This window comes from Chrysochloris asiatica, unplaced genomic scaffold (genome assembly GCF_000296735.1).
Source record: "Chrysochloris asiatica unplaced genomic scaffold, ChrAsi1.0 scaffold00004, whole genome shotgun sequence".
Classification (NCBI taxonomy): domain Eukaryota; kingdom Metazoa; phylum Chordata; class Mammalia; order Afrosoricida; family Chrysochloridae; genus Chrysochloris; species Chrysochloris asiatica.
Window position 1 is genome coordinate 45913496 of NW_006408522.1, and position 18853 is coordinate 45932348.

The following is an 18853-nucleotide window of genomic DNA, read 5'->3' on the forward strand; positions in this document are numbered from 1 at the left end:
GAGTCAAAAGAAACTGCTCTCAAATAAGCATGATCACCACATTTTGTGAATATAAATATTATATATATTTAATATTAAAAACCTTTGAAACTTCAAAATGTTGACATTTCAAAGGCTTACCTAAAGCGTTTGAGAGGTCTCCAAAATAAAAGCCGCTGTTAGTGAGTTTAAAATGGAGCTACCTACTATGTAGTGAAGGAGCTCTGGTAGCGTAGTGGTTACAAATCAGGCTGCCAACCTCAGGGTCAGCAGTTTGAAACTACCAGCTGTTCCATGGGAGAAAGATGAGGCTTTCTGCTCCCATAAAGATGTAAAGCCTCAGAAACCCTGTACATGGTCGCTATGAGTCGGAACTGACTCCATGGCACATAACAACAACAACAACAACAACAACTATGTAGTGAATCTCCAGAAATATACCTTTTAGTGGCTTTGGATGGTTCAGTAGCATTGACTCTTATATTGTACTGGTTTTTCTTCTTATCTGGGACATCCAAACACTCTTTTATTTCTGCAGTGTTGACTTCTTAATATTTTCAGTATATTTTCATGTGAGTTGCCATCAGAAACCCAAACATTTGTTCATCACCCTACAGGAATTGTTTGAAAGAGGGCATACTGGATATCCATCTGAAAAAGGGAGAACTATAAGAGAAAATGCAAGGAGGCTTCAAAACGTTCATGAAAAATTTTTTCCCATGAACTTTTTGAAAACCTCTTATACAAGAAGGGATACTTCACTCCTCAGTGCCTCCTGAGTCAGTTCTGTGTAGTGAGTCTTCATTACTTTGATTGGAGAGAATTTTCACACTTGCTACATCCAGTTATACCCACAAAAGCGACACCTACTTAAATGTGATGGTTTGTTACACGCTGTTATGGCTCACTCTTGACTCGGTTCCCCCAAGAGGTGTGCCTCAGTGAGCATTGACTGTATATATCAAGTATATGTGGTGTGTGGTACCTCAGATGTGCAGCTCTCTCATTGCTGTCTTTGAGCAACATGAAGGTGGAGTGTGTATGGGACCCGCACACATGACAATCAGTTCTGTAAAGTTGGGAATCATGGGCTTATAGTGAAGCTCTTAGAGGAATCTTTCCACAGAATCACTTATAATGGAGACCTGTGTATTTGGAGCTGCAGACAAGAGGAGGATGAAAGATGAAAATTTAGCATCTGACCAGCTGCAGCCACTCTGAACTCTCCATCCCATTCATCTTTTGATTATACTGACATTTGCACTTCAAGAAGCATCTAGAAATCGATTCTTAGAATTTAGAATCTGCTTAATAAAAATGTGATTGATTGAAATTATACACATATACAACAGTAGTTGTTGTTGTAATGTGCTGTGGAGTCGGTTCAGACTCATAGCAACCCTGTACAGGGTTTCTGAGGCCGTAAATATTTACGGGAGCAGAAAGCCTCATCTTTCTCCCACAGAACAGCTGATGATTTTGAACTGCTGACCTTTCAGTTCGCAGCCCAATTCATAACTATTATGCTACCAGAGCTCCTTATATACAACAGAGAGAGGAAGAATATATGTTCACATTCAAAATGAGATATTTGCTACAAAGGAAGCTTATGGTAGGTCATTATTTTTACCTGAGATAGTTACCATTTGAATGATCAAATTTCACTTTAAATTTAACTTTTGTCATACATATTTGCTGCTCTTGTGAGGTAAGGTACACAAGATAGCATTTTTCAGAATCCTGTTCACTGGGACATCTAGGTTATTTTAAGTTCCTTCTGTGGGGTCTTATTTAACCATCACAGGTTTATTTACTACCCATCAACCTACAGAAAGTCAATAAATCCCAAGCAGATCCCCTGTTATCTTCAAGTTGGGGTGCATCCAATAACTTAAGCACCCAACCAGTTACCGTCCATTGGTTTTGTCAATGAGTAGTAGGAATGCAATGGATATAAATATCTGGGTCCCAGATGTGCAGAAATGGCAACATCTCTGCCTTCTGGTGATAAGTGGATGTTCAAGGTACTTGGGTTTGTATTTGGGAAAAGATGAGGTTACAGAGAATGACATTTCAAAACAAACCTACTAACAAACTAATCAGACATTGTTGCTCATTGAAATCACTGAATGAGGAAAAAGATATGGTTGTCTTGTCAGAGGATGGGCATTTTCAGACTGTGTGTCTTCCCTTTTGATAAAGGTTCATCTGTAGGACCAAACCATTGTGTTTTCTTTTCCATTGACACTTATGTGATTCTTTCTGAGTCGCATGGGATAAGACCAGAGTTACAGTGTAATGATGCTCCCTTGATTTTACCTCTGGGTAATAAGTATTGTTCCTATGGCCTCAGGTGAGATCCCTAGTGTAGTAGTAGAGACTGGAAGAAAGCTAAGTACTACCCATAGCCAGCTATTGACTGGAGAGTGGTCTTATATTAGTCACACAACAATTTTGTGCCCCAATTTCCCAATATGTAGGTTGGGGTTGAGCTTGTTACCTAACTTTTCCAAACTTTACTAAGATGCTCTTTAAAAAACAGTTTTGCACAGCACCTCCGGGACACATCATATTGCATAAATGCAAGCAAGGAGATGCTCCAACAAATACCAATTCCCATAGCCATTTCTGGTCATCTGTAGATGTAGAACGACATATTGAGGGGCCTAGGTTAGGTGGAGGGTCAGAGATAAAGAGGAAGACCCCCAGCAAGGTGGATTGACAAAATGGCAATATCACTGGGCTCAAGCATGGCTACAATTTTGAGGTTGGCCCAGGACCAGGCAGTGTTTCATTCTGGTGTGCATAGGGTTGCTATGAGTCAGTACCAATACGATAGTATTCTTCCTTAATATGGTTGAATCCCCATTGCCTTTACCATTCCACAATTAGATGTTCTCTCTACTACCTGTTCCAGATGGTCACCTGTCACCTGTGTTTGCTCTGATGTCCACTCTTAATGAGTTCTGGTGTTGTAGAAATGAGATTGGCATCCATGTATATGGCAGCCTCTGTGGCGGTATGTACATGAATGCTGCATGCCCACACACACTGCACATGCCATTGTGAATAGAAGGGAGGCAGAGAAAATAACACAGTGGGCAGAGCTGTTCATTGAAGATCATTTTGAAGAGATGCTATTTCTTCTCTTCAAAATAAAAGCAGACTGCTGGGGCAGGTGCAGGGGTGTAGGGTGGGGAGGGAGACTCATTGTATATTTTGTTTATATAACACCAGTTTGCAAATATGTGTTGAAGAAATGTAACTAAGCTGAGCAAGTGTTTTTGTTCTGTTTGCTTTTAAACTTTTGTTGTTTTCTGGGAAAATAGCAGCAGCTTCCTCGGAGGTGAATGGTAAGTTAGAACATGGTTAGCCCAAGCAATGCCAGTTCCTTGACCAAGGTTTAGAAACACAAAAATCAAAAGAGTTGTGGTACAGGAAATAAGAAAGTGCCTCATGGCTTAAAGCCACTCTATCTCCATAGAGTGTGATTTCAGTGTATTGAAAAGGGGCTGAGAAAATTTGAGAAGATAGTCTTTTATTTGAGTTTTTTGAGGGTTTTCAGTTACATGTGTGAGTTTTTCGCTTGATCTGACGTTACTTTCCACTCTTCCTCTTTCTGACATCCTCCTTCCCGCTCTTTTGTCTTTAGGCCCATTATTCTTGTACTTATACAGATCTGCCACTCCCTCCCTCTCTCTGCCCTTTCTGTCCCTAAAACCTTTTCTCTGCCCCCTTATCTCACCTGCCTCTTCATCCTCTTGGTTTCTCATTCTTAAAACTAATGTCTAGAGATTCACCTTTTACTCTAAAATACGCTGTTGGTCTTATGTCACATGCCCTTTCAGTAGGGATTTGATCTCCCAATGGCAGTGGTTCTCTGTCCTTATTCAAAAGTGTGATGTGAGCTCCCCCATTAATCTCAGGCAGCTCACCACTAAGTGGCACCACTAGAGAGTGCAGGGTATGTGGACCGCATGGGACACTGTCAAAGGGGTGCCACCGAAATGACAGCTCTGACAGTTTCTGTGCAGTGTTTCAGCAGAAATGTAGTTTTTCTAAAAAGATCCATGCAGTTATTTATAATAACAAAAACATTTCTTGGTTGCCCCCCTTCCATCGGTATACCTACAAGACTGTTGTCACCTGATTACAGGGATGCTTCTGATCACATGGTTTCATCTTGTTTTTATTGCTGCCAGTGTTTGTATAGTCTCTGGTTTTCTCAAATTTACTGGTGTTTTAGCAACCATAGTGTGGTAAGTAGTATTTGTGAACCTGCCTCAATAACTTTGAGAATGGAGCAGTAATTACAAGAAAAAAGGCTTTTCATCAGTTACTAATAATGTTATCATTCATTGTAGGAAGATTTTACAAAATACCTTTGTTGGTGGTATTTATGTAATCTCGAGTCCTGTTGTGGCACTGTAGGATAAGCACTGAACCATTAGCCACAAAGTCAACTGTTCAAACGTACCAGCTGATCCTTAGAAATCCTATACAAGGTCACTGTGAGTCAGAACCGACTTGATGGCACTTGACAATAATTTATATAATCTAAGAAATAGTACATTTAAGTAATTTACATTAATACTTATCACATTTCACTCTGATTAAAGTTTGATGGTAAACATTCCTGAGGATTCTGTATGGTCTGATATAGGAGGAGATCCATGGGGGCAGGAGGGTAGTAACACCAACCCTAGTGATGCTACTGGACCCCCCAGAACCTTAAAATTCTGTTTGTCCTTTCAGAACCAAATTTAAAATGATCTCTTTGATCATGAACTACTGGTTTTAAAGTATAGGGGTAATAGGATGATTCAAAAGTAATACAACCAAACCTAACCAGTTGCCATTGAGTTGATTCAACTCATGGGACCCTATGTGTTTCAGAGCAGAACTGTGCTCCATAGGATGTTCAGTGGTTGTGCTTCTGGGATATATTGTGAAGCCTTTCTTTCAAGGTACCTATCTGTAGGTAGATTCAAGCTGCAAACCTTTCACTTAGTAGCTGAGTGCTTAATCGTTTGTGCCATCTTAAGATGTCTTGTAAAGTAATTAATTATACATTTATATTTTGAAAACAGAGTCCTGGTATAGCTCTGAAGGATAAGCACAGGACTGCTAACCACAAGGTCGGCGGTTCAAACCCACCAGCCTCTGCTCAGAAGCTCTACACAAGGTCTCTATGAGTCAGAACCCACTCGACAGCACATCACAACAGCAACAGTTGTACCAAGTTACTGAAAGCATCAGATTAATTTCCAGCATAGAGAGATGCATCCAGTTAACATATCTGTGCAACTTGTGATGACGAGAATGAAATTAGAATATGTGGTGTGTTTTGTACAGTGTTTGAGCTGAGGCATATTTAAAGGGTCCACCTTTTGCTATAGGGAAGAGAACTACAGCTCAAGAAGGAAGATGTGCTGTCTTGTGGTTTGCAGGGCAATTCTGACTAATTTTAGGTATTTCTAGAGTTGTTTTATTTTAAGCAAACACTTTTAATCAAAAGTGCAAGCACTGCCCCATATGTCTGCTCTCCCTCTCTTTTTGTAGCCCCAGATCTACTGAAGATGAAAACATGATGGGTGGAAGGAAGAATTGAAACTAGGGTTTTTGGTTACATGACAGATTGTCTGTAGTTCACCAAACTGAAGAGGGAGGAGGGCGAGGGAAATGTTTTGGATCTTGAGAGTTGATATGGGTGAACAGGTCTGAAGGCCACCCTGACTCTGTGTGCTGGTGTCTGAGATGATACCCCTTCCTGCAGAGGTGGACTACTTGGTCTGGGTGTAAGTCTATCCCAACCAAATTAACCTCCATCCCCACCTCCCACTCACTCTTCATGCCATCGTGCCCAACTGGCTTCCAGAATGGTTGTGTTTCTGTTGTGTTGGTTAAGAAGCTATGACTAACTATGATGCCTTATGCTTTGGACCCCTGCTTTTACTGACTGACTCTTCCCTGTTTCTTTCCTTTTATCTTTCCACACAGGCCATGCAAGTAAAGGTACAGGTCAAATGCATGCTATGTCATTTCTGTCCTAGTAGGAGAGATGCTGGGCTCTGGCTGCCCGCTACACTGTGATCTCCACGGGGGTGGTACAGAATGGTGTTTCCCACCTAGAGGTCCCCCAGGCCTGCACCAAGGAAGACAACTGCCTGTCAAAGAATGAATGTAGGCCTACCCATCCTTGGCATGGGGCAGCCAGGAAAGCCAGCCAAGCCTCACTATGACCGAAGTCTCCTTGCTATCTCTGCTTCCTTCCCCAGCTGCCCTCTCTACAGCCACCACACTAGCAGAAATAGGGACAACTAACAGGAGACACTCTCTATGTTGCCACTCCAGGGTCAAAAGACCTATTTTCTGTTAATGCCCCCAGTCATTTACACACTGTACGTGTTCTGCCTCTGCATAGGTCTCCCTTGGTGCCAAGGGAGTTTCCCAAGGGCTAAATGCAAGGATTTGAAATCACCTGATAACCATAAGTCTGTATATGAAATGTATGCACTGTAGAATAAATACTGGGACAAATTTCGAGTTACTCCTGTAGGTTATCACTTGAAAAACTTCTCTTTCTGCTCATGAATGTGTGTCTGCTGCCCTTGTCCCAAGCCTTCCGCCCAAGGTGTGCGTAAGGGAACCGAGAGATATTCAGAAACCAGGTCACATACTGTGTTAGTTACAAGAAGAAAACGGAGCTATGGCAAGATAGCCTTGACTCTGTGTGTTGACTCAGACTCTTGCTTGCAGTGTGACCTTGGAAAAAATGAATACACTTTTCTGAGCATTATGTTCTCATTTATAAAACTGACTTGTAAATAATTCCAGAATTGTTAGAAGGATTGGAAGTGTTCATGCAAGTACTAGGCACATTGAAGCTGCATCATGTACGCAACGTTAACTCTTTGTGATTAGAACAACATGAAATTGGCTAAATCGAAAAGAGAGTGAGCAAGAAATAATGTAAATTCTGCAATCAAGTCTGTGCAGTAAAATGTCATACATTTCTTATATATCACATGATACCACTGACATTTTATGTTTAATGCACACAGATTACTGCGTAATTTACATACAGAAAACCAGGTTCTATCATTTGTGAATATGAGGATTTTCCAGGGTAATTTAGGCTAGAGCTATACCCTGGGGCACAGTAGGTAAACGTCTACATCTGATGGTAGAACATGTAAGGAAGCAACTAAATACTTGGTAAATGATCGTAACTCCCATGGCTTTTGTGTGGACTAGCTGTCGCTTTCTGTTGTGTTCTGGAACACTAGAAGTCTCTGTCTCTTAACCTCATTACTTCCTCCTTGTTCCTGTTTTTTACTGTCCCTCCCACTGCTGACCTGGGGTGGAATAGCTGTTAAGGTGCACTGAGCACAGAGTCCTTCTGCAGGCAGCGGGGCTGCCTGGCCTGGTGTGGTCAGCCAGCACTCAGAGACTTCGCTGGGGTCTCTGTCACATGACCACCTGAAGGTGCAGCTGTCATCAGTTTGGTGAACGAGATCCCATGCTTTTTACGAGTGTTCATTAATAATTATAAACCTCTTTCATACTTGGGAAAGTGATTTAAAGTGATCAGTCCCAAGGCAGTGTTAATTCTGACTCTGTTCTTCTCTTCAGGAAGGCAATTCCTCAAAAAGAGAATTCTGCCCCCACTCAAGAGTCCCAGGTCTTACATGCTGGTTCCAAGAGAGCTCTGATCACCCCACTGTTCCCAGAGCGCTTGGTCAGTGTGTCATTGTACACCAGGCTGCTGCTGCTTCTCTGCTACAAACACTCTATGGACATTTCAGAAAGCAAAGCTTTAGTGAGCACCAGGTCCATCTACCTCATAGGCCCTCATTTCAGTCTCTCCATTTCTGGCTGCCTGTAGCATGTGCCCATTCACCTCGGATAGTGCCCTTTAAGAAAAGCCGTGGTTAGCTTTGCCTTTTCATAGCCTTCTGCCATGAAGAACCTTGTTTCCTTAAATCCACCCATGGCCACCATGTGTTGTGGATGCCAAGTCTCTCTGTTAATTGCCTGGGACTGCCATAGACCCAGGCACTGAATTTCACTCTAAAAAGCCACTACTTCTGAAAGGGATGAAAGTATAAGCAAAAACCTGACAGAAATCTCACCAATTTAGGGCATTCCAATTTTTTTCCGTCTTCAGTTTTGTCTAACTTTCCCCGAGTCAGACCCAAAGCAGCACTAAGAACCAAAAAAAATAACAATGCTGCCAAGTAGATTCTGACTCAGCATTTTCCTTTTGCTAGAGAGTTTGCACTGCCTTGGGAGGGGCCGGGGAAGAGGGGAGAGGAGAGAAAGGGAGGAATTGACTCAGATACTGGTGCTTCAAAACGCTAACTCCAGCCGTAGAAACACAGGGATGTATGAGAAGGCTTCAAAAAGTTCATGGGAAAATGGAATTTAAAGATGATGATGGCATTTTCCCACAAAATTTTGGAAGTCCCCTTGTTTTTCTATGGAGGGTGCTTTTTCATATTTTTACTGACTCCCAAGCATCGGAATCTCAGTTCTCTTTTGGGGTCATATATCAAATGTTCATTTTAAGAAATAGCAGTGTATTTGTTGGTTTGCTCAAGAATTGAGTTAGCAAGGACTCGTGCGTGTTTATGGTGTGTGTCTAGTCAATGTGGTTGTGTGTGTGTGTGTGTGTGTGTGTGTGTGCAGAAAGAGAAGGCTCAGTGTTTGATGGCCACCTGGTTTATCTTGGTTTAAAGCATCCCTTTGACTGTCTTGTGTAATGCAGTGAGGCCCTAGGTATACTGACAGGGCCACCAGGAGGCAAGCTGCCTCTCAGATGAGGCAGTTCCTTTCGGAGAATCTCTGAGTCCCTCTCTGTTTATTTTTAACATCATCTCCTAGTCTGGAGGACAAGACCAAGAAAGGAAGAAGACAAAACGGAGAGGAGACTTGTATTCTATCCAGACCTCCCTCATTGTGGCTGCACTCAAGAAAATGCTGCCCATTGGTTTGAATATGTGTACTCCAGGCGACCAGGAGCTGATCTCCCTCGCAAAATCACGATACAGCTATGTAAGCCACCCGTCTGCATTGGCTGAACATGATGTCTAGAGGGATGGGAGTGAGAGCCCCAGCCCAGAAAGATTTGGTCCTGCCTCCTTTCCTGGGGCAGATAGAGAGAAACCATGAGGAAACATGCCCTCATTTTTAAAGCTAGTTTGGGTGGGAGTCAATACCTTGCCCTCTGGGGTATGTCTTTGTAATTACTATTCAAAACTGTCCAGATATCCCTGTACTCTGATTTACACTTCCATAGTGGTATGTAGAAATAAAAATTAATTTCTCTTTCTCTAGAGGGACACAGATGAAGAGGTCAAGGAACATCTGAGAAATAACTTGCACTTGCAGGAGAAGGTAATGCTACCAGAAGACAGTGAGAACTCAACAGGCCTTCCTGTTGGCTGCAGGGTGTCGTTCTTCTAGTTGATTCAGGACTTCTAAAATGTGCTCTAAAAACAGCCTTGGTGTGCTTGTGTTTAACCTATAGGAATGTCTTTCTGCTCTTAATTTTCGTTCTTTCCTTTGGTGTTTCAAAGAAGATGTAAAGAGACAGCGAGTAAAACCTATCTCCCCAACTTCCCGCATGTGGGATACCAAGTCATAGCAGGGCACGTTCAGATCAGATGTTAGAGTTTGCTGACTCTGAGTCCTGTTACGCAGTGAAACAGATGCCTAAGGGAAATTTTAACACCCCTTACTCTAGAGAGATTTTTCAACAAATTAATTTTGTTGTCTGAGTTTAGTATAAGAGCATTAATGATAATAAACACTTTTATTTGAGAAGTCAATTTGAGATTTTTCCACATCTGTGAATCTGAACTTTTTCCTAAGATACATTATTTTCTAAAATATGAAGGTGAGGCAAGAAGTATTGCTACCATAGCATAGATGCGTTTATGAAACAAAAATATCAAAATGTGAAACTACTGTTTCTTGGACCTACCCTCCATCTAGGTCTATATGTTTCTGAAAGTGGAGGTTCCATGTCTCTTCTTTGAAGAACTCTGCACCTTCTATTTATACTATATCAAAGTGGCAATTTTGGCATCAGTGAGGACTCAAATTGTGTTCCTTTTCAGTGTTCTTTGAGTTTGGGGGCAAGTTCAGGACTGTAGGATAGATAGGGGAAGATTCCCTAGTGCAGTTCTCGTAGGGCGGGCAGTCCTTCCTACCATCGAAGGATTAGCAGGTACATTCTCATCATGGAAAAAACTCCTTAGCGCAACTTCTGTGGCCTGTTTCTCACCAATGCGGTTTTTAATTTTCACAAAACTTTTTCATAGTAAACCTCCATAATTGTTCTGTTTCCTTCAAGAAAGTCTATCAAGATGGTTGTTGTTAAGTGCCGTCAAGTCGATTCGACTCATAGCAACTCTATGTAGGGTTTCTGAGGAGTGGCTAGTGAATTTGAACTGCTGACCTTGCAGTTCAAACCAACCTTGAGGCCAAGTGCTTATCCTACACCACCATACCAGACTCCTCTATCAACATTTTTTTGTTAAGTGCCGTTGAATCGGTTCCGACCCATGGAGAAACCCTGTGTCGTTCAAACTGACCTTGCAGTCCAGTGCATTTTCCTGCAGCACCACACCAATTGTTGTTTGTAGTTGTTGTTGTTAGGTGCCATTGAGTCGGTACGAACTCATAGCAACCCTACACACAACAGAACAAAACACTGCCCAATCCTGGGCCAACCTCACAATTGTTGCCATGCTTGAGCCCATTGATATTGCCACTTTGCCAATCCATCTTGCTGGGGGTCTTCCTCTTTTTCTCTGACCCTCCACCTTACCAAACATGATATCCTTCTCCAGTGACTGGACCCTCCTGACAATATGTCCGAAGTATGAGAGATGAAGTTTGGCCATCTTGGCTTCCAAAGAACACTCTGGCTACACTTCTTCCAACACAGATCTGTTGGTTCTTTTGGCAGCCCATGGCACTTTCAATATTCTCCAACACCATAACTCAGAAGCATCAATTCTTCTATGGTCTTCCTTATTACACTGTCCAGCTTTCACATGCATATGAGGTTATTGAGAATTCCGTGACTTGGGTCAGGCGCACCTTAGTCCTCAAGCTGACATCTTTGCTCTTCAACACTTTAAAAAGGTCTTGTGCAGCTGATTTGCCTAATTTGTGCACCAGTACCCCTATGTAATTCCAAAAACCAGAGTCCAGAACCCTATGAGCTGACCTCTCTGCCTTGAATGTAACTGGCCCATCATCAGATCCTCTTGGAAGCCACTGTTTTGATTGGACATTGTTTTTGAAGTCACCCTAATGAGACTAAGACAAGTGCATTACTGGAAGAGCTTATCTGCAGCCATCCAACAATCCCTGAGACATGTTTAATCACGTTTTAATTATAAGAAACCTGTGCATGTGTGAACTGGAACCTGAGTAGCAGTACTTTTTGACTTACCCTCATAGAAAATGAAATTGACACAGAAGGCCCCTCTTTCCCACCCCAAACACATAGAAATCATAGATAAAATACAAGAATAAAAGAGCCTTGAAAAGAAATCCCAAGTGCCTGAAACAAGATAACACTCTAAATCATGGTAATGGAGAGAAAGAAGTCAATGTTCTTTGAACTCATATAGTTATCTGGACCTGGCACATATTTCAGGGGCTCAGGCATTTAATAGCCTTAAAGGAAGAGGACTGCAAGACCTAATAATGTCTTCCTTGCATAACTACAGAGCAATAAGCTTACATAAAATTAGCCTAGCACCAGGGAGACCATGAATCTTCTGCTAGGAAAACCATGAAACCACATGGAAAGTCTCCACTCACTAGAACATGGCTGGGATGCTCACATTTTCAGACACATACAAAGGAAATCTACCATCATCAGAGTCAGCACATGGAATAAAAGGAAAAAACAGGCCTAAAGAAAAACAGAAAGGGACTTCTTTAAAAAAGCATAGTTAAGACCTTTAAAGAGAGAATGGTAGCAATCAAATCTATAAAGTCAGAATTGAATGTTATTTTTTAAAGGAAGGAAAAAGGTTTTTAAAAAAAAAAAAACTTCATAGTAGTTTAAAAAATAAAAAAATAGTCATTGAAATTAAAACACAATTTATAGGCTAAAAGGCTAGAAAGAGAATTTATTCATTGGGGTATTGACTTAAAGGAAATCAGCCAGAACACAGCACTGAGAAATAAGATGATGGAAAATAACATAGAAAAGTCAAGGAACATGGAGGCTAAAATGAGGAGTCCCAATGTAACACCAATAAGCAACGTCTTGATAAACAGAAATGAATGTAATTCCCAAGGAATTCATTTTGCTTGGATCCACAATCAATGCCCATGGAATCAGTAGTCTATAAATCAAATGACCTATTGCATTGGGCATATCTGCTGCAAAAGACCACTGTTAGTGTTCAAAAGCAAAGATAACCACTTTGACATCTAAGGTGTGCCTGACCCAAGCCATCCATGGTCTTTTCAGTAACCTTAATATGCATGCAAAAAACTGAGCAGTGAATAAGGAAGACAAGAATTATTGATGACTTTGAATTATGGTGTTGGCAAAGAATTTTGAATATAGCATAGACTGAACAAAAAGTCAAGTTAGAAGAAATACAACCAGAGTGTTCCTTAAAAGTGTGGATGTCGAGATGTCATCTCATGTACTTTGGACATGTCATCAAGAGAGACCAGTCCCTAGGGAAGGAACATCATGCTTGGAAAGTAGAGGGTCAAAGCAAAAGGGGATGACCCTCAGTGAGATGGTTGATACAGTTGCTGCAATTATGGGCTTAGTTATTGCAGCAGGTGTGAGGGAGCAGAATTAGTTCTCTGTGATTCAGAACTAACTTTGTGCAACCTAACAACAATACAACATCTATCGTTGTTCCATAGAAATACATTAGATGAAGAGAAAAATCAAAGTAGTAGGAAATGTAATTCTTAGTTACTCTGGAACTGTGTTTGGATTCAAACTTTAATTCTATTGTTAAGAGGTGCCGGGGCGTTGTTCTTCTCATAGGTGTGCTTCAATTTTCAGTCTGATGACCCAGCTGTAAAATGGCAACTGAATCTCTACAAGGATGTTCTGAAGAGTGAAGAACCTTCCAACCCAGAAAAGACTGTGGAGCGTGTGCAGAGAATCTCAGCAGCGGTCTTTCACTTGGAGCAGGTAAGGAGCATCTTCACTGAGTAGTGAGGCAATAGCTCTACCGTGAAGAATACAGAGCTCCTATCCACAGGCAGTTTGTATTCATAAATGCTGTCATAAGACAGAGAACACATCCCCCAGGTGTCATATTGGTGCCTCATAGTTGCACCCTCAATTTCTTTCCCCTTCCAACTTTTTCCAGTCTTGCTATTAGCTCCAACAACCCAATCAATTCCCATATCTATGTGCAACAAATGGCCAAAAGAAGTTGGGGAAAGGAAGAAAACCTTAGACTTCTACTGCTAGATATGTTTTGCTATGTCTTGTTGAACAACCACAATTGTTCCAGTCTTGAGAACTGTGGGCTTCATGTCACTATCCTTTTCCACCCATTAGATCAGCCTAGTGCAAACCTAGCCATGTGATATCTTCTCAGGTGGAACAGCCTTTGAGGTCCAAGAAGGCGGTCTGGCACAAACTGTTGTCAAAGCAGCGGAAACGGGCAGTGGTGGCCTGTTTCCGGATGGCTCCTCTTTACAACTTGCCCAGGTAATTACTTGCTCATTTTCTTTTGGTCTTTGAGACAGTTGTGGGAGCTAAGGTGTCCTCCCACAGCTGCGCTCTCTTCTGGCCCTGACATTCCTGGTTTGAGGGGTAGAAACAAGAGTTGAGGGAGCTATTGTAGTCTGATATAATATAATGCCTGTGAAGGCAATGAAGATAAGCAGAAAACTTAAACCAGATAAGATTGCCTGGCACCCCATACCTACCTCGGCTCACCATGTTACTCTGTAAAGTCAGCCAAGCAAGAATTTGGAGGCGCTCTCTGCCTTACTGAAGTGGGATTCTCTGTGAGGCTGTAAAGACTTCTCGGTTGACTGAAGAAGGAACTGTTTCTAAAACACTTTACCTGTCAACAAGTGGGACAATATTTGTTATGCTCAGGCATAACACTAAAATGGCTGGCACTAAAATGACAGTGTTTCTTCAGCAGGTATGGTAATATGACTTGAGAATCCTTTGCTGTTGTTTGGTACCAATGTATAGTTCCCTCTAGGACGGAGTGGAACTTTCCCAAAGGGTTTCGTAGGCTGAAATCATTAGGGGAGCAGATCACCAGATCTTTTCCCCCACAGAGCTGCCAGTGGGTTTGAACCACCAAGCTTTTGGTTAGCAGCTGAGCATATAACCATAGTATTACCATAGGATCATTTAGCACAGCCGATTTGCCTTCAAGATGAAGAAAGGACATGGACTACAGATGCCCCAAGAGGCCATTATGGGTATGATGCCTTTATCTGAGTGTTGTCACCCAGACTTTAAAGTAAAAAAGTAAGTGAAGGGTTTTCTGAAATATAATAGCATATACCCATTTTAATGGTAATGTAACCTGTGAAGACAACTGCTTATTCTCTGCACACACCTCCTCTCTCGTGTCCTACGGTAGCATAGTCAAGAGTTTTATTGACTGACTGGAACGGAGTTGGTCACTGAGACTGACGCAGCGTCTTTGGTCTTGTGGCGATATTCCCATCCTCAGACTGAATGCAGAGTGCGTAAATCTGGGACTGTGGTCCCCACAAAGTTAGTGATTGATTTTTAGCCTGCCAACTTTGAAGTCAATACAAGTGTCTTCACTTGGTCAGGAAAAAATAAGCTGACAGGCACGTGTATTCTGAATCCCACATAAATAAATGTGGTTCATTAGAATATCAGATGAAAGACCATTTCTAAGCTTGGCATTTTGCTTCCATCAAGTTGTGTATCATGGACATCTTTTGTCCAGTCCTGGAACCTGTCCTGAGCCAGCTGGCCAACTGAGCTTTCTTGGTTAGGGTCCTTGAAGATGGTGGAGAATCATGGCCTTTGAGGCACAGTTGTTCTTACAGGTCTCTTGAGAAAACAGACTAGTGTCTTGGAAGGAGATGAGACACCATAAATATCAAGTATAATTCATGAATAAAAAGCTGAAAATTATGTAGTCGTGAGCAGCGATGTAAGATTCATAGCCCAGCAGGAAAAGTAAAAATTCATTGGAGTTTTGTTTGTTTTCTAGATGCATTGAACCATCAGAAAGCACCCACTCTGCTCGCTGGTAGAGATCCACATGTGATGCCATGCTAATTTGGCTTTTGAAAGAGCTCAACTCTAAGCATAGCATTCTAGAACCAGTCCTGATAGGCAGGAATTACATCTCTCAAAACTAGCGTGTTTTCTAAATCCCCTGAAAAATGTCATTCTTTCATGTTTTGATTGCTCCTTAAACAGTTCTGCTTCAGTATGGTAATAGGCCAGCATTCACTGTGTCCATGATGAAACGTGGTCCCCATCCAATCTCCTTGTTCCCGATGGGTCATTGTGGTTATTATCCATGAAAATGAAGATTGCAAATAGACTTTGTAAGTAGACAACCAAAACTAAACTGAAGAGCTGATGGCGAATCTCCCTCTTTTCCCCATTTGCTCTGATCTAATCTGACGGACTCTTCTAAGCTAAAGGGCTGAGGGATCTACTTTATTATGTTGAAACTCTTTCTCTGATGTTAGTATTTAAAAGAAAACTGTGTGCTTTTCTCCAGACACAAAATTAGCAATTTCTTCCTGAGCACCTTTCAACGGGTTTGGCTGGAAAATGTTAATGAAAAAACTCAGTATGACAGGCTTATACCCGTTTTAATGGTAATGTAACCTGTGGAGAGACTTGCTCATTCTGTGCACACGCCTTCTTTCTTGACCATGACAGCGTTATCATACAAACTAATTTGTGCAATTCTTTAACAAGAATTCTGATTGGTCAGATTTTCAAGAGCTGGATTTGGCTGGAAATCAAGACAGGTCTTGATGACTTTGGTCTTCTCTTCCTTTGCTCTCTTTCCTCCTTGACTACTCTCATCACATTTGGTGAATAGTGAACTGCTGTTCAGTGGCTAATATTCCCAAAAGTCATCATCCTGGCTCACAGAGAATGAGTGATTAATGCCAATTTTTCAGTGTTCCCAAATACCGGGGCCACAACTAGAAACTAGGAGGCCATAGAAAACATGTTCATGAAAACAGCATGACCAAGGCATGTTTTGATAAGTAAAAACTGGAGCATCTTGCTGGTATGGTGGTTTGGACTCTGTAAGGAAGAGAAGTCATGCTTCATTCTTTTCCATGTATCTGGAACCGAACCACTCACCATAGGTCTGGTTTTAGAGTAGATTACCTGGACAGGTGATCACCCAGAAGGAGCAATTTGTGCCTTATTAAGCAAATACTTCAGGGCTGTTAACTTGTCCTAATGAACTATTTCTCATAAGAGGGGATATGTGATAAAGACCCTGCGAGATTAGGTTAAGATGGATTACATTTGCAATCGTATCTTGCAGTAACTAATGTTATTTTCAGAAAGTACTCCAAGAATTGTATACAGGAACTGGCATGAGAGAGGGTTTTGGTTTCTCTGAAATAATTAATGGTTTGCTACTAATACCCTGACCAATCAGAAGATAAGAATTGTACAAAAGACTGCCCTGCTTACTAACCATTAATCACTCAGACTAAACTAAGGTGCCCCATGGATCCCTCTTGATCTCACTCTCACCCTTCTGCTCAGGCATCGCTCTATTAACCTCTTCCTCCATGGCTATCAGAGATTTTGGATAGAAACAGAGGAGTATTCCTTTGAAGAGAAACTAGTACAGGATTTGGCTGTAAGTACTGACCCAACTGGGAGTAGATATGGGTGTGAATGACTTTGATTTTTGTGTTCATGTGTGTATGTTAAAATAGTGAAACATTTACAAAGAACTGACTGTATACATTTGAAATTAACTAACTGTATAAATTCTCAGGGGAGGCCCTGCTAATGGTCCTAAAAGCGAGAGGATGAATTTTCCCTTTAGGGGTCCTAGTATTATATCCTCCTCCTCATCATCATTATTAACAACTAATATTTCTCAAGGGTGCACAACCATGCCGGGGCAGGGTGACAGGGGAGAGGGAAGATAGGGGCACGGAGGCCACGCTAAGTTAAATTTTGAGCACCGTTGGTTGCCAGAAGCCATCCCAGTCCAGCCAGGGCCTGTGTGTCCTCGTCAGTAACTCTGGTTTTGGAAAGGTGTGTCTATATCCCCTTCCTGCATCTCACGTGTCTGTAGCTGACCCTTCAGCAAATTTGGCTTGCCCTGTCTCTAACAGATTCCATGCTAGACCACTCAAAATGATGACATGCAAGGGGGAAATGCATTGCAAAAGCACCACTGAGCCTCATCCTGGTTCAGAAAGAAAATTAATTCTCCTCTCCTTTGGCTAGCCCTTGGTTCATTTTTCTCCTTGTATTTATTTCTCTCCCCTTATTTACCTTTCCTCTCTCATAGCTTAAGCTATTAGCCTTGCCACGTGTTTCTTATTTTCACCCTTTCCCACTTTTCTTTCTCTTTTTTCCCTTTCCCTGTCTTCCTCTCTTTTCCTTTCCTCTTCCCTCTCTACCCACCCCTTTTTTTCAGTTTTCCCCATTTTCTTTCCATTTGTCTTTATGTCTTTTATCCTTTCCCTATATTCCTGTCAGTGAGAATAATGGTTCCTTGGGATCTCCATGTCTTGATTCATGTGAGGTTGACAGTGGCCATTCTTGCCTTCCAGTCTTCTGAACCATTCATACAACCTATGTACTTTTCACCAATTTACTAAATATGGCCCACGCTGATGGTTCTGCCCTAACTAGAAAGTTCACTTTTGCCCCAGACAGTAGCTGCTGTTTCCCTTCCACAAAAGGAAATAGAGACAGGACTTGATGAAAGAAGAAACTGCAAGGCTTGCAGCTTTAGTATAGGGTCTCTTGGGAGCAAGAAGATTTTTAGGATTGAGAGAAGTTAGCAAAGAGAAATGTTTTTCGGGGTTGAGTCCAGAACAGTATTAGACACAAACTGGCTCTAGTGCTAGGTAGCTCTTACCCGACCTTTATCCCTATCCTGGAGAAAGTCCAGAGGTATCCAGTCTCATGAGTGACTCTCTAAGGTTTTCCTTCTGACCTGAGGTGCCCAGAGCTTGCATGAACTTTCTAATTGGGATCAATAGCTTCTCCCCTACAACCAAGCTTTTTCTTTTTTCTCTTAACCTTTAACTGGAATGTTTCTTTGATTGGCTGGAAAACACTTGTATCTCCCAACCTTGCATCCTTAGGGCTTCTAACCAGAAGTGAATCTATAGCATAGTGGTTTCCTTTGTGCTACTCAGTCTGGTGCTCTCTGTGCCATGCGCTGTACCTTCCCTGTGTTTGCATGCATTCACGTGTCATGTACTGAGGTACACGCCTAATGCCTGTCTGTGTTGGTCTGTGTAGAAGTCTCCCAAGGTAGAAGAGGAGGAGGAGGAAGAAAAGGAAAAGCAACCTGACCCACTTCATCAGATCATCCTGCATTTCAGTCGTAATGCTCTCACTGAACGGAGGTCAGCACCCCCCGGGGATTCTGCTTCTGCCAGGCGCAGCTGATGCAGTGGGTGGAAAGGGGATGACAGATTTGAGCGCCTTCCTTACTGCCCCATTATTGGCTGTCAAGAAATGTCCAGGGAAGCAACATCAAGCCTCAGCCGTCTCGTTACAAAACCAGACACTAAGTCTGGAGAACAAGGTCGGGAGAGGGGCTTTCTAAATCATTTGAAAATACCTATCATTTAAGATTTATGATCCTAGTTGTTTTTTTGTTTTTAAGCTAGG

General features: G+C 41.9%; 1 protein-coding gene across 1 annotated transcript in view; it reads left to right on the forward strand.

The window, feature by feature from the left end:
- The window catches only part of RYR3 (ryanodine receptor 3), a 775913-nt gene that overhangs the window by 711241 nt on the left and 45819 nt on the right, over positions 1–18853 (forward strand). The window contains exons 70-76 of the mRNA XM_006831810.1: positions 5980–5994; positions 8866–9036; positions 9319–9378; positions 13043–13174; positions 13590–13702; positions 16751–16847; positions 18479–18585. Coding sequence (XP_006831873.1) covers positions 5980–5994; positions 8866–9036; positions 9319–9378; positions 13043–13174; positions 13590–13702; positions 16751–16847; positions 18479–18585 — 695 coding nt within the window. The remainder of the gene's footprint in view (positions 1–5979; positions 5995–8865; positions 9037–9318; positions 9379–13042; positions 13175–13589; positions 13703–16750; positions 16848–18478; positions 18586–18853) is intronic.